The sequence below is a fragment of the Chelonoidis abingdonii genome, chromosome 14, assembly GCF_003597395.2.
Source record: "Chelonoidis abingdonii isolate Lonesome George chromosome 14, CheloAbing_2.0, whole genome shotgun sequence".
Lineage (NCBI taxonomy): Eukaryota > Metazoa > Chordata > Testudines > Testudinidae > Chelonoidis > Chelonoidis abingdonii.
Window position 1 is genome coordinate 25296658 of NC_133782.1, and position 16162 is coordinate 25312819.

Sequence of the window (16162 nt, forward strand, 5' to 3'; positions counted from 1 at the left end):
TAAAATTGTAGTGTAGACAACCAGGCTTGGGCTGGAGCCTGGGCTTTGAGAACCGTGAGGGTGGAGGGTCTCAGAGCCCAGGATCCACCCAAGCCCAAACATCTACATTGCAATTTTATAGCCCTGCAGCCTGAGTCTGAGCCTGCTGATCCAGGGCAGCTGTGCTGTGCTGCAGGTCTTTTATCACAGTGTAGACGTACCTGTACCACAAGAGAGCTAGTCTCCTCTACAGCTGGCCAAAAGTTTTCAACAAACATTTCCCCCCCTGCAGATTAGGTTCTCCCCATGCATTCCGTGAGCGAGCGCTGATTTCAGCAAATTGTTTTGCTCAAACAAGCTAAAAAGTTTTTCAACTTTTTCAGAAGTTTTTCATTTTGATGTTTTCAAAGTGAAACGTTGAGACTTCGATTTGAAACAGCTTTTCTTCATTTCGAAGTTAAACAGGTTAAAATAAAACTAAAAGTAAGAAAAGAAAAAAAACATTTTGTTTGACCCAAAACATATTTGTTTGGATTTTTTACTTTTCTCAACAGCCAGCAAGCCAAAAAGACACTGGGCTCTAGTCTCTTCCTCCAAGGCAAGGCACAGGACGAGGCTTGTGAAGGTTGGCTCAGTCACAACAGAACAGTATTGGCAGTCAGTTGGGAGTGCGGGGCAGAGTTAGCATAGCTTCTGCACATTTTAAGGTCCTCTCAAGTGGTTTCTTGCTGGAATCAGTGAAACTACTTGACAAGTCACTATGGGAGAATAGCAGCGCTTGCTTTGTATCTATCAACTGGAGCACTCAGGGACTGGGACATCATTTTCTTATGCATTTGAGTAACACTATGCTGGTTTTAGTTCGAGATCATCCCTGGGCACATAGTACTATTTTCAAGGCACCTATTGATATGGCTGTGATCAGAGCCAGGCCTACCATCCCTCCCCACTTGGTCCACATACATCCCTTTTCTACGAGGTTTACCTTCTCTTAAGTCAAGGCAGCTTCTGCCCCTCCGGGGGATTCAAACCCAACAGCAGGTACGCGGGCAGTCACAGATCCACCTGGCCCTGAAGCCTGGAGATCTTCCCAGCACACTTTAAAACTAAAAATAAGCCCAGAAATAGGTCACAAAGATACACAAGCAATCAGTTCGAAAAGGAGAAAGGCTGCCATGTTCTTGCCTCTGTTGGGGCTGCAGGGAAGCTCGAGGAATAGCAAGAGCCCCAGACTGGATAAGGCACACGAATCCCAGCGAGTTCACTTACATAACAGGAGTGCTGTACCGGTGGGAGACGGGCTGCTGAACCCATCCACCTGTCCATCTTCCCCTGCCCCACCTCCAGCCTATTGCTGAAAGAGTCACTTTCCACAGCAGACCAGAGGCACTTCAGCGGTGGCTGGCACCCATTCTCACAGCAGCCATGCCACCGCACAAGTTGAAGCAGTCACTATAGCTAATAACAGCCCCTGCAAAAATATACTCTGTTCAGAGCACAGTGCAAGCAGCTGCCTCCTCAAAACCCTCTTTCCACAATTTTACCAGCGTGACCCACATTCCCGTGCCAGTCTATTATTTAATACTCTCCCTCCATATAGATCAGAAACATGATTCTTACCTTGCAAGAAGAGACAATCTCCTCATAGCCTTGTTTTGTGCGAGCCCTACTCCCCATCCCTCTTCTCTGATGTCATTTCTCCCTCCTCATGTCCAATCTAACCTCATTGTAAACTCCTTGGAGCAGGGACCTTGGCCTTATTCTTGCCAGGAAGTGGCAGTAAGGACGGGGAAGCTGTAATTGTGCAGGCAGTTTGTATTGTGGAAGAAACATAGGTTTAAGAGCCTGAAGGTCTGAATTAAAGAGGGGTGTGGTGAGTCACCAAGCTCCTGCAGCTAACCAGAGAGAGGTGTGATTACTGACAGAGAAAACACTGAGGGTATGGCTACACTTGCAGCCGTACAGCGCTGTCGCAGGAGAGCTCCCACGGCAGCGCTTTGAAGTGCGAGTGTGGTTGCAGCACCAGCGCTGGGAGAGAGCTCTCCCAGAGCTGCAGATACGCCACCTCCCCGTGGGGATTAGCTTACAGTGCTGGGAGCCATGCTCCCAGCGCTGGGGCAGTGTTTACACTGGCGCTTTGCAGCGCTGTAACTTGCTGCGTTCAGGGGTGTGTTTTTTCACACCCCTGAGCGAGAAAGTTGCAGCGCTGTAAAGCGCCAGTGTAGCCAAGGCCTGTGACACATAAAACCAATCCACAGCTTTCCCAGAACACTGGTCCTCAGCCAGGGTATGTGTTAAACAGAGGTCTTCCAGGGGGTACATCAACTCATCTAGATATTTACCTAGTTTTACAACAGGCTACATAAAAAGCACTAGCAAAATCAGCACAAACTGAAATTTCATAGAGTGAATGCTCTATTGAATATACACTGACATGCAGGTACAGTTTTTACACTCCAACTGATTTATTTTATAATTATATGGTAAAATGAGAAAGTCAGCAATTGTTCAATAATAGTGTGCGGCGACACTCTTGTATTTTTATGTCTGATTTCGTAAGCAGGTAGTTTTTAAGAGAGGCGAAACTTGGGGTATGCCAGACAAATCAGATTCCTGACAGGGGGACAGTCGTCTGGAAAGGCTGAGAGCTGCTGCCCTATAACACAGATAGAGACAGTCTGAGCACAGAGTTGTTCCCCAGCTAAGGTTTCATTGTACAAGTGCTCAGGGATGACCAGCCATTCCTCCAATGTTTGCTTTAGCTGTCCAACCAAGGCTCCAACTTCACCTGCCACGTATCTAAGAGATAGAGAAACCCAAGGCCAGACAGCCCAGTTACACTTTCACCTCCCCAGAGTTGAGTGGGGTTTGCAGAGCTCAGGGCTAGGAACTAGCCAACCACATGAGGAAAGGCTATAAGCAGAGGGAGATATCTTCCCTTTTAATTGGTGAGTTACCCATCCCACAGATCCTGGCCTGTCCACATTTGCATGGAGCTTTGTTCTGAGCAGGCACCCCACAGAATAAAACACAACCCTTGTGTTCTGATTCCTCGACAAAAAGGTCGCAGCAGCAGGGCAAGCTCTAGCGCCGTGCTTTGCACAGGGCACCTCTTTCCCATATGGATCAGCACACAGACAGGCAGCCGAACTCACCCGCATCTTAGAACAGCGAGACAAATACACCCGACAAGCCAGAATAACAGCCAGGTGTTTAAAATCTCCGGCATTTTGCAAAAAACACCCATAAGAACAGAAAAGGAAGTATCAAGAGCGCACACACACCCGTCATCACTTCTACCAGCAGAGCCAGCATCCTGGAGTAAGGGAAGCAATCCACAGCAGGCTGGTTCAAAGACATCTCAGCAGCCAGCTTTACCATCCTCTCCGGCACTCACACCGCAGTCAGCTGCCCTCCCTGAGCATGTGCCTTTTAAAGGCTGTAGTGAAACAGCAAATGCTGCTACAATGGTCAGGCCTACCCCAGGAAATTAACACATCCTCCTTCCTGCCAGGGCTGCTGTCTCTATTGCAGGCCCAAGGGGAGGAAGCTAAGAAAGGAGCATAAGAGAGAGTTGATCTGCTGCTAAGACACCCATGCTGGAAGAAATAAGGCAGAGCAAGGTTTGAGACTGGCATGTAGGTGATGATGAGGCAGGGAGGTTTTATTGAAGGATGGGCCTATTTGGTAAGAACCAATGAAATGCCTGGCAGGCATCCGAGTTCAGATGGCCAGTATGGGACAGTGCAAGAGAGGAGCTGTCTCCCACTCCCCACCCCCCTCTTCAGAACACACAAATCACCCACAGCCCCTGATTTTCTGCTCACTGTGCCATTTAACCCCTTCACTGCTGGATTACCTGCCACATGTTCCTACCCACGTTTGCAAGCTTGTTCTGAGTTTTCCCCCCCACTGTGGCCAGAGTTCAGCTGTAACAAAATGGTGCCCCAGTAAAAGCTCCTAGTATTGTTACTTCCAGGCAAACCCCTAGCGCAGCTAGGCAAAGCTGCTCTAAGGCACGCCTGTACTGGTGCAGCTTACTCTGCACTCAAGGAGTATTGTGCCAAAAATGGGTTTTCCAGTTTGCTGGCAGTTCTGAAAAATTGGGGCAGGGGAGGGAATAGTTTCAGGTTGACCTGAAAACAAACATTTTTGGAATTAAGAAACATTTGTTTTAAAGTCAAATGAATCATTTTATTCACCACAAAATGAAATGTTTCCTTTAGATTTCAAGTGTTTTTTATGTTTTCACCTTTTTTTTAAAAAAAAAAATAGAATTAAAGGAAAATTCAAAAACATCCAGTCATTTTGACCCCCCCAAAATCAAATCATTTCAATTTGGGGGGATTTGTTTGTTTGTTTTTCAACATGAACAATTCAGTGAAACTGATGTGAATTCACAAAACATTTTGGTGCTGCTGAATCTGCCTTGTTTTTCAAAAAAAAGTTTCGGCTGAAAAATTTCACTTGGGGCTTGTCTGCATGTACAGTGCAACAGCTGCTCAGTGGCCTTGGTAGTGCTTTAGGCGACGTCTACACTGCCACTTATGTCGGCAAAATTTACTTCAGTCACTATGCTTCTCCCACTGACATAGCTACCGCCGCTCATTGAGGTGGTTTAATTACGGTAACGGAAGAGCTCTTTCCTGCCGTCATAGGGCAGCTACACAGGAGATCTTACTGGTCCAGCTGTGCCGCTGTAAAGTCTCTAGTGTGGAGATAGCCTTAGTGAAACTCTCCTATCGGCATGAGAATGTCTTCTCCCGTTCCTGTAGTTAATCTACCTCCCCAAGAGGCGGTAGCTATATTCGCAGGAGAAGCTACGCCATAGACATAGCGCTGTCTACACGGGGGGTTAAGTCAGTGTAAGTACGTTGCTCAGAGGGGTGGATTTTTCCACATCTTTGAGCGACGTCTTTATTCCAATATAGATCTATAGTGTAGACCTGACCTGAGCTCTAGTCTCAGGAAGGGTTCACCTACACCACCGCAGACTGTGGCTGCCAGCTGCTTTGCTAGCTACAGAAGGGGTTTGCTCTGGTGTAGCTCCACCATTGGCTGGCAACTTATGGCTGAAGTCCTCACTACGACAAGGCCTTAGATTTGGGTGGGCTTCCTCATACTCATAAATGAATGGCTGTTCTCTTAAAGCTGCAGATGGACCATATAGGTTACTAGGTCAACTGTGTAGGAGACTGAGCTGCTGTTTGGTGGCATGTATGAAATGAGTTTGCTGGGCCTCAGTTGCAAGTGCCCACATCACAAAAATAGACACGTTCACAGCTAGCATCCTGGGAGAGGTTAAGTGCTGCAGGTGCCATGGGGACTAATCTACCCTAGGGGATATGGCTGCACCACAATTGCTAATGCTGTTGGGTTACACATCAGCTAAAAACTATACATTGTAGTACAGACAGGTTGGAGGTGCATTGGAGGGACAGTTCACACAAATGGTTACTACTTTTGCTGTTACCTGAGTTCTGCAAAAAGGAAAGATTTCAATTTCTAGGGCTATCAATCTGGCACTTTTCACTTGAAGTAAATTCACACACGTGCACACTCACAGAGAGAGAGAGAGAGAGAAAGAAACTGCTGCCAGAAGCATGCAGTGAAGGTGTCAATAATCTTCTGATGTAACAGAAACAAAGCAGAAGTGGAGGGAGGAAATACCCATTATCAAGGGGCTACCATCTCCCATTTCATTAAAAATAAACATCTTCCCTTTGATTTCAGTCTCATTGCCAATCAAATCTACTACTCTTAGGTGACAGAGAATGTCATCCTAAAATAATGTGCTTTGCATTGTTTTTAAGGTAAAATGCTAAGTGAGTACTGAGGACATCAAAGCATGAAGGGTGTGTGATACTATGCCCATAAACTCAATGGGGGTAGGATCACACCTTATGAGACAAAGTAGGACATATCCCCCCCCCACCCCGAGGGTGTAAGGGTCTAACTGGGGTGGGGGCAAGGACAGAATTCTGATTTTTTTTCCTCCAGAGTTTCAGCTTTCATTAGAAAAAAAAATCTGTGTCAGTCATGGTTACCAAGAAAACCTTCCATACGTGACCCAAGTATAACTGATACAGCAACCTCTTCCTGAGTTTGAAGAGTGGCTGACACAATAGCTTTCAGCTCCCTTCATTTCAAAGATAACTCAGATACGATACTTTAAAATGTCAACATTGTTAACTGTTTTGCTGCTTATCATGTAAGAAGTGAAAGGCAGTATCATATGGCTTGAACCTTTCTTATTCCCATGAGATCAAATCCTGAAGTTCTTAGCTAAAAATCTACTGCAATTAGAGCCGAGCAGAAAATGATTATTTTTTCCCAGGAAAATTTTTGACAAACATAATTTTTGTCTAAAATTTTATTCAGAACAATTCTGGTTTTTATCACAAAACTGTAAGCTAAACATTTTCAGGTTTTCAGCAACCAAAAACAAAAATGTTTTGTGTTCAAATCAAAATTTTCTGCTTCTCCCCCCGCCACATGAAAACCTCAATATTGTTGATAAAAACATCTTTTTTCCCCACAAAAAATTCGCTTTTGTCAAAAAGCCACTTTCTGTCAAAAAATGTTTTGGAGAGAAAGATTTCAGCCTGTGCTAATCGCAAGGTGTAATGGTGTAAACATATAACAGTCTGGAAAATGTTGATTCTACTCCTGTGCCTTCTCCCTCATTGACTCTCTGGTCTATTTAGATTGTAAGCACTTTGAGGCAGGGGCTGACACTCCGTTCGTACAGCACCAAGCACAAGGGGACCCTGCTCTAGGTAGAGGACTGTTGGTGCAATCATAATTCTGACCTTAAACACTTTAAGTATGACTAATCCAAAAGGGATAAACACAAAGGCACTGCCACTGCATTCAACTTTAGGAAATTAATCCAGTCAAAAGCCTTTACATTACATATTTTTAATTGTGTTTTTTCCCCTTCTATCTGAAAACATACATTTATGCTCTTCTGATTTTTTCCCTTTGACTCCAGTTCCCCTGCTCTAACCACTAGACCATGGCAAACCCGTTGTAAAGGCTTGCTCCTTTTGCACATGCACACACACACCATTTTTGTGCTCACCTTGTAGGTGCAAATGAGACACAGATGCCTGAAACTGTGACTCCAGATAAGCAAAGGCAAGGGAGGTAGGATGAGCCTCTCCCAAAGCCGAGGAAGGAAATGAGCACAAGAAAAGATTGAGGTAAAAGAGGAGAAAGCCAGAGGGTTCCTAAAATCATGGACAAGGGGGGAGTTTTGGCTCTTTAGGAACTAATAGGAACTCAGGACTCTGAGAAAATAGTCTCCTGCCAGCAAGTGGGATAAAGGAAGCAGGAAAGTTGTGCATAAGGGAGAATTAATGGGGCTAAAAGAATCCTGCCCCATGTCTACACTACAAAAATCAGTTCACTTCAGGTAAGTTGACATACAACCACTGCAGCAATTACAGTGGTGGTTCACGCCACACTGTGCTCCTGCTCTCGGCGATGCGTGTTCTCAGCAGAGCTCATCCATTGACTTAAGTGTGTGGGGCACTGACAGCTGGAGCCCCACTGCCAGGGGCTGACAGCTCCAGGCTGGGGGCTCCAGCTGTGGTGGGGGCTCTCCCCCAGGCAGCAGGGTTCTAACTGTTAACCCTGCATAGGGCTAGCAGTCAACAGGTGATGTAAGCAATATAGTGTGTAGAGGGACACTGCATCACCTTGACATTGACCTTAACGCTACGCCTCTCATGGAGGTGGAGTTACTAGGTCGGTGTAGTGGGCAACTTACATCAACAGGCGCATCATTATAGTGTAGACACTTACAGTTAGGGTGATGTAAGCTGCCTTATGTTGACCTAACTCTGAAGTGTAGACCAGGCCTCAGAATCTGTGTCAGCTGCCCCCAGAAATCCAATCAAGAGAGTTCTCTTCCTCCTTCCCAATGAAGAGGAGAGGCATCGCCAGTCTGACCCCAGGGCAGGTTTCGCTAGGTCCTTAACACTAAGGCTATGGCATAAGGCTTTTAGATACAGCCATGCCGTTAAAAGCTGCGCAGTGTAGCTGCTGTTTGTTGGCAGGAGAGAGCTCTCCTGCAGACAAAAAACTTCCACCCCTCACAAGCGGCAGCAGCTTTGTCGGCAGGAGAGCTGTTTATACCGGCACTTTTCATCAGTAAAACTTTTGTCATTCAGGGTGTGTGTGTGATTTTTTAACACCCGGAAGGACAAAACTTTTGCGATGAAGTAGTGTGGACAAACCCTTAGTCTTGGTCTACTCTTGAAAGCCATATCGGTACAGGAGCCTGAAAAGCTACACCCCTGGCCTGTGTAGTGATGCCAGCATAATCCTGAGTAGACACAGCTAAGTCAGCAGAAGCATGCTTCATCGTTTGGGATGATCGTGTTCTTACCCTGATGGAATCCCCTGTTCTGTCAGCATAGGCCACCTCTACACTACAGGGTGGTGCTGGCAGACCTATGCCAGTATAGTCTCCATAAAGTAGGCATACCCTGGGATCAAGGCCACAGACTTCCAGCTCAGAGAGAGCTGAGGCACATTCAAGGCCATTGCTGTTGTTATTTAAGGTCATGCCTGAGAGAGCTGTAGGACCTGACTGACAGGCCTTGGTTGTAGTTCATCCCAGGCTGTAGGCATTATAAAGCTACAGCCCACATACTGTGCAGCACAGCCCTGCTTGCAGAGTCACCCAGTACAGCTGTGAGGTTACTGTCCAGACTCATTGTCTAGCAATATTACAATTCTCCCTCTGGTCTACATTATGTCAGGCCACAGAAAAACTGCAGGGATAGGCTTAAAGCCAGTCAAGTGACTGCCTAGAACTGCTGAATTTTGGAGAAGTTGGGGGCTCCTGCTGACGTCAATGGGCTTGGGGTCGGAGGGCTGGGGGGGTAGTACGTTGTGAGTTGCTGAGGTTAATGCAGGGCCCCTAAAAGCAACTCATATCATGGCCCAATTCCTGTCATCACCTGTTTTCTAGCCCCAATACTGAAGTGGGAGGCAAACCCCAGCCTCATTCCCCTTTCCAGTCCCTCCCACCCACCCTGTAGCTTGGGGCCCCACACCTCCCACAGCCAGGCCCGGAGAGTCACTTGACTTTTGAGATATGTACTAGTCAAGTTCATTACCCTTAGTCTTCCCCAGTGCTGTGGAGGGGGCCTCTGACCAGGGCATGGGCATAAAGTCAGCCCAGAGAGATGTACACTGTCTGAGAAATTCTGCTATCAATTCAGCAATTGGCACCAGGTGAGTAGGCTCCACTTCCTCAGGGCCCAGGAGGCAGGTAGACGTCCAGCAGGGAGACTCGCAGAAGCTGTGCAATTTCTTGGCCTTCTCCTGTGAAGATGAAGATCAGGTCATGCAGGTTGGAAGCCAGCAGAGCACATGCCCAGAGGTGTGCTAGCACGCTCAACATTAGCTCCTGGTCTCAGGAACATGACCCAAGAAGCTGCCTTTACTACACACCATCCCCTAGCATCACAGTGGGTATTGACTGATTCCTAGACAAGGTAAAAGGTTTACAATGTGTTTGGTAAATCCATAGGGTTGGGCTTTTCTGTTACTTGGCAAGGATTTGATGATTTAATTGATCTGATTAGTCAATAGGCCAAATTCATCCTTGGTGCAACTGCGCTAACTTCAGTGGGACTGCACCAAGGATCAGGCCGGCCCACAGCCTAGTGGAAATGAAAAGAATGGTGTAAATGCAATGTACAATTAGTGAATCATTAGTAACTGTTTTTGTGTATTGATTATAAGGACTGGTTCCCTTCTGTAGTCAGCCTGGAGCTGGGAATGGGCCACACGCCTGATGAGGCAGCACTCTCCTGAGACAGCAGCCAGCCAGCCAGCCAGAGAAGGCTGCCAACCTATATTGCTGAAAGGCTGCCATGCAGTTGTGTCTGCAACCTCTCTCGGCCTGGGAGCCGTAAGGTAAAAAAGAAGACAGCTCGCATCCGCCACCCTCCTGGCTTTGTCCCCAGGTGCCCCTTTGTGCCAGGCAGGGGCCGAGCCAAAGGGCAGACATAATGCCCATGGCTCGGGTCCTCTGTGCCTGGTGCACAGTCAACTCTGCCAGCTCGGGGTAAATTCCAGGGCAGAGTGGAGGTGGAGCAGGGGCAGGCCAGGGGTTGGTAAGAAGTTTGAGGAGGTGTGACTGGGGCAGACCTGCTCCCTGGCAGTGTTGTACTCTCACAAAATCACATAGAGGCCCATGAAGCAGGCCTAGCCTGTGCCGTGGGGCCGTACTGACCCCAACACTCACTGAATAGGCAAGGCATGAGCTGCCTCTCCTCTCTGGGTTAGCACCTTTGCCAGCCCAGGGGTGAACCTGTCTCTTAATTCAGAGCGATCGCTAGGGATCAATACAGCCCTCGGTCATGTCACAAAGTGCAGGCCACTGAATGGCATTGACCTTTCCATTTCCAGTGCGATGTACACACACAACTGGGCCACTCTGATCCTTGCTACAGTCCCATCAATTCAGTGCATTGCACTAAGGGTGTTAGGCCTATTAACTAATCGGATTAATTCAGAGTCTTTAATAGGTGCAGTCCTTTTGATTTCCACTTACCCCAAGAGTGACTTTGGCCCCTGAGCTCCCATTTCCCAGCCCAGTATCGGGAAAGGCCCCATGATGGCACAAGGCTTAATTGGCCAAGCAGGATTGAGCTATAAACTGTGTCTGCACAGACAGGCCTTCTTGCTGAGGAATTGTATTGTTTGTGCCATGCCTGCAGCGGGGAAGGTGAGAGAATGTGCAATGCCTTCTTCCCCTTCGATGTCGACTTTATTGTCAGAAGAGGAACAAGGCTCTTTAATGATTAAACATTGCAATTAAATATTAAACAGCCAACTTCTTCTTCTGACGTTAAGGCAGCAGCTGACCTAGATGGGAGTTGCTTTACAGCTTCTGACAGTGGGCCCCTCTTGTGCCCGGGCTATAAACCAGGCCATGTTTCAGACAGCAGCTGCTAGCACCCAATGCCTTTAAAGTACCGTGTGACTCCATCCGAGCCAGCGGTGTTCCCCAATGTAACTGGCAGCGTGATCCTTAAAAGATTTTAACCCCCTCACCTTTCCCTGATTATTAAATGAATAGCATGTGGTATCACGAGTACTGGGACACAGCTTTGGCACATCTAAGAGTGAGCTCTGGACCCCCTTGAGCATTTACCAATCGCAACACATGGGTCTTCAATAGGCTGTTATTAGCTCATAACACAGGCTGAGTATTTTGTCAGATGAAATGCATGTTTGGGAACTTGAATCTCTTTGCTGCTTCCTCCTTCGACCCACATTTACTCCTGCTGTTGTATTCATTTGAGACCCCCCCTTGAAATGATTAGACCTGCCTAGCAGGTAGGGAAGACAGCCATGAAGGGGTTAATTTGTAAGCACTGCCATCTGAGGCCCTGTCTGTACTAGGAACACTTACCTCTCCACTGCAAGACGGAGGCAACATCTGTTCCTATACAACCCAGTCCAGCCCAACCCCCACCCCCCACAGAGAAGTACTCACATACATAAACAACTCATGCGCTTAAAAGCAAGGTCAACACGTAGCTACTTTGGTGAGAGGTCTTTAAAAACCACACCCCTGGCCAGCATAGCTCTGATGACCTAACTCCCAGTGTAGCCACAGCTATGTCGATGGAAGAATGTTTCCACCAATATAGCTACTATTGTTCAGGCACCAGGTGTTCCTACACGGAAAAACTGCTTCCATCAGGGTCGGTTGCAATCACTACAGCATTTTGCCGACATGGCTATGTCGGTGTAGTCTCTGTAGTGCACACATACCCGTACACAGAAACAAGCACACACGCACTAACACACATCTGCTTCCAAATATTGTGCCCATTCCTTCAGAGGCTGTTTTATAGAGAACCACATTCTGTAGACATCCACTTATATAGTAATAATATTAACTGTCGTCATTACGAGAAACAACACTGCCCACATGAACCAGAATCTACATGGTCCAAACAAGATTAATACACGGATGCTACTCTGAAACAACACCTTTTTTTAGCATACAAAATTAGTTACTTGCAGCCAGCCATGAAAAGATGACCTACAAATGCTTAATGCGCTTCTGGAAGGTGCTCAGATACTACAGTGCTAAGGGTGGTATAAGAACCTATATAGAATAGAATAGCAAGGTAATTTCTTAAAAATGGGATATTGCCTATTTTTGCCTCTTTATGAGAAATAAGAATGATTGAGTAGATTTTGTTGATGGTTGGGGTTTTTTAAAGTATTATTTTCTATTTTGTTTTGCCTTAAAATAAGAATATCAAAAATCTAGTGCCCCTTGGTTTTTTTCAGGAGGACTTGCTGGAGGTCTTACATTAATACTGGGAGATTTCTCAAATCTTAATTAAAGGAGTGCTGTTGACATTTTCACAAAGACTTTCTTTCTTCCAAGTATTTATTAGGTGTTTGGCTTAATGTTAATATTAACAAAAGCAAGCAAACAAAGAGTTTTAAACAATCTGCCTCCCCCCGCACAGTTTTTTGACCTTAATCAAATAGCTTTCTATTTCTCTATAGAGCTTCAGGGTAGATAAGAGCTGAACTGCTAATCTAAAATGCAGGAGATTTTCTAACAAAGCTTCTAGGTCTTCTTCATTCAGCAGAAAAATGTAAAATAGGGGCACCCAGCTGTAATGTTTCCGTCCGTGTGGGACGCCTTTTTAAATAACAGTTATCAGAGTAGCAGCCATGTTAGTCTGTATCCGCAAAAAGAACAGAAGTACTTGTGGCACCTTAGAGACTAATACATTTATTTGAGCATAAGCTTCCGTGGGCTACAGCCCACTTCATTGGATGCATAGAATAAATAACCTAACTCAAAGGGCCACTGCACAAGGCCAAAATTCCAGCTCAATCACAGTAATAAAGAAAAGGACCTGGGGGCAGCCCTTCAGCAGCACTCAGATCTGATTTCCAAGTGCTCAGCACCCACCATATAGTCCAGATTTTCCAAAAGGGCTCAGCACCCAGAGGTTGTTACAGTGATACTTACGGGCAAATATTCAAAAAAGCATAGCACTCGATGTGCTAAAACCTGGTCCAGTTGAGGGGGCTGAGCCCGTCTCAACATTCCAGCTGGGCGCACTCCCTTCCCTTTGTACTAAACTCCATGGTCCTTCCTTCTCACATGCAGCAGAGCAGACCTAGGGGATCTGCCCTTTTACTGGCCACATCCCTTCCCCCTGCTGCACGGGTGCCAACTCCTCCATGAGAGGGGAGGATGTTAGTCTGACTCTGCCAGTTCTACCTCACAAGGCATGGCGGGGGGGATGTTTTAACGCCCTCCCTCCCCCGCAAAGATCTATCACTCTGGGAAGCAGCTAGTGATGGTCGCTGTCAGCAGGAGGATGCTGAGCTAGATGGACTGCGGGGCTGCTGCAGGCTGGCGTTGCCCACCTTCCTATGTCTATAGGGATCAGTCTTGGGCTGACCAGTCCAGATTGGACCAAGCAATGCTTAAGCTGTTGACAAAAGCCATTATCCCAAGGGCAGAGTAAGCCCCACTAGGGGCTAAACCCCCAACCCTGACAGCTTGCTGCCCTTCTGCTAGCTGTTGAAATAAAAGTAGAATACTTGTGTCTGTGCTTCAATCCCCCAATGTGCTTGACAACACATGTCCCCCTTATCCTGCAGTGGGCTGGTGCTGAACTCACTCATGGTGCCAGTGTTAGAATGAAGCTGTGCTGTTAAAACTGGGGAGGATGGGGGTGTTGAACTTTGCTCACCCTGCACGCACCAGTGGGACAACCAGCTGAGCCCCCGTTCCTGAGGGGCTGAGAGGGAGCCAGCTGAAAATACAGCTGAAAATCCTAGTGCAGACACAGTCCTGTCTGTCGTGGCTTAAGGGCTTGTTTTCTCAGCCCTGGCTGGCTTGGATTGCCCTGGGGATTTAGCTTTGTATCCAGGGTTCCCTGCCCTTTCTGGTTTTTAAATAGCAATTTACACATATCATATAAAATGCTTCTTGCTGCTTCTTATTGAAAATGGATCCTGGGAAAATCAGCTCTGAGGAGCAGACAAAACAACGAGGGTAATGGGGGGACATGACAGGACACCTCTACACTGAGCACACAGTGGCTCTTCCCTTCTGGGAGAGAGAACACATGACACCACTCTCCAAAACAAGAGAAACTGTCCCTCCCAAAGCAGTTTTTCCCACTTCTGTTCAATGTTTCTGAGAGTTTGATCATTTTGAAGAGGGGAACAAGCATGCTTCTGAAATCAGCCTCTCGTGCCTGCTGCTGCCACCCCTGTAGCAACAAGTCTGTGCCCAAGGACCAGCCCCCGCCCCAAGTCAATTCTCTGGCCCTAGATTCTGACCCCCATAAGTGCTGGAACTAGGGGTGCTGTAAGTACTTCAGCACACTCTGGCTTGAAGTGGTTTCCATTATATACAGGGTTTACAGTTTGGTTCAATGGGTCTCAGCACCCCCACTCTATAAATTGTTCCAGCATGCCTGCTGACACCCTTTTATGATCCATGATCAAGGACCAAGCTTCCCTCAAACCAGCTCCTTTGTGCGCCCCAGAATGAGGGACCATCAGGGAATAAATAAGTAGATAAACCAAAACATTACCTGCCAAAAGGAGAAAGTCAACCAGGCAGGGTTGTCCAGTCATGCAGCACTGGAGAAAGCTGAGTGTGTAACTAGTACCAGTTGCATAAGGGTGTTATTTACACACACCCCCTCTCTGTTTTTGTTTTGGTGAATTAGTCTGAAGGTCAAAAGGAATATTCTCAAGGAGTAGCTTACGCCAGGAAGTAAATTATTACCCTGCCATTGCTCTGAGGGGACACAGAGGTCCCGGAGAGCCAACGGGGGTTGGGGGTGGTGAGGACAAATCTCCTGCTGAAGAATTAGAGGGCAGCTCACCGCAGAGAAAGGAAGTGAAAAAGGTCTGAACAAAGTGCTCTGTTTTCCGAAGGCAGATCACATGCTGGGCACTAGCTGAGGTAATTAAGCATGTGTCACCTGCTAAACGCTGGCAGCAAGAGAGGCAGGGGAATGTCAGGAGTCCTGAATCCAGACACAAGCCATCGGCTAACAGCTAGAGCAGGAGTCGGCAACCTTTCAGAAGTGCTGTGCTGAGTCTTCATTTATTCACTCTAATTTAAGGTTTTGTGTGCCAGTCATACATTTTAACATTTTTAGAAGGTCTCTTTCTGTAAGTCTATAATTTATAACCAAACTATTGTTATATGTAAAGTAAATAAGGATTTTAAAATGTTTAAGAAGCTCCCTTTAAAATTAAATTAAAATGCAGAGCCCCCCGGACCGGTGGCCAGGACCCAGACGGTGTGAGTACCACTGAAAATCAGCTTGCATGCCGCCTTCGGCATGTGTGCCATAGGTTGCCTACCCCGAGCTAGAGAATGGAAGTGGGATGACATCAGTGGAAGGTCCCCATTAAATGCTGGATTCTCCTGTTCTCATGGCTCCCTAATAGCCTTGTGATTTATAGCCCCCTACAAGCCTCCTGCAGCCCTGTATGGAATAGTCACAGGTGTACGAAGAACCATGAAAAAGTGAGGGTTTGGTGTTGTTTCTATGGAGATAAAGAGACTCCTGAATGGAAACATAAAAGGCTTTCCCACCAGAATAGTTGGTGTGTCCAGCTCCTGGCTGTATGTTACAATTACAGCTTGGCAGGAAATGCCTTTTCCATGTAGGGAATATTTTTGAGATGTCAAAAAAAAGTTCCCATCTTGAATTGGGACAAAAACTGACCACAAAAATGGCTGCAAAAATTCCATCTAGGTCAATCAAAACATTTTGCTTTGATCATGTTAAATACATTTCATTTTGATTTTGAGCTTGTTCCTTTAAAAAAAATACTGACATTTCAAAACAAGAAGTTGTTTCAACTAGAAAAAGTCCCCAAAACTTTTCCGTGTGAACATGTCAAAACAGAACTTTTCAACAACTTTGAAACTTTTTTCTCAAAAGTTATACAAGTCAGGAGACTCATCAAAACCCCTGTTTCGCAAACAGTTTAGGTTTCGATTAATCTGCATTTTTCAGCAAAAACAATGGTTAATCAAAAAATTCCTGATCGACTCTTGTTATAATACGCTGCAAGGACACAGTGCTTTGTGGGGGCAGCATACAGCGAGGAGCCAATGGATTGAGGGACACAGGTT

General features: G+C 46.5%; 1 protein-coding gene across 4 annotated transcripts in view; it reads right to left on the reverse strand.

Moving 5' to 3' along the window:
• The window catches only part of SGK2 (serum/glucocorticoid regulated kinase 2), a 34951-nt gene extending 20147 nt beyond the window's left edge, over positions 1-14804 (reverse strand). Inside the window, exons 1-2 of one of the 4 annotated variants that reach the window (XM_032769656.2) lie at positions 14598-14669; positions 9111-9318 (exon numbers count right to left, since the gene is read on the reverse strand). In XM_032769656.2, the coding sequence (XP_032625547.1) occupies positions 9111-9162 (52 nt within the window). In that variant the 5' untranslated portion in view covers positions 9163-9318; positions 14598-14669. Of the gene's footprint in view, positions 1-3263; positions 3378-7063; positions 7135-9110; positions 9319-14597 lie in introns of those variants that run through there. The other 3 variants (XM_032769657.2, XM_032769658.2, XM_032769655.2) reach the window with 3 other exon arrangements.
• Positions 14805-16162: the final 1358 nt, after the last annotated feature.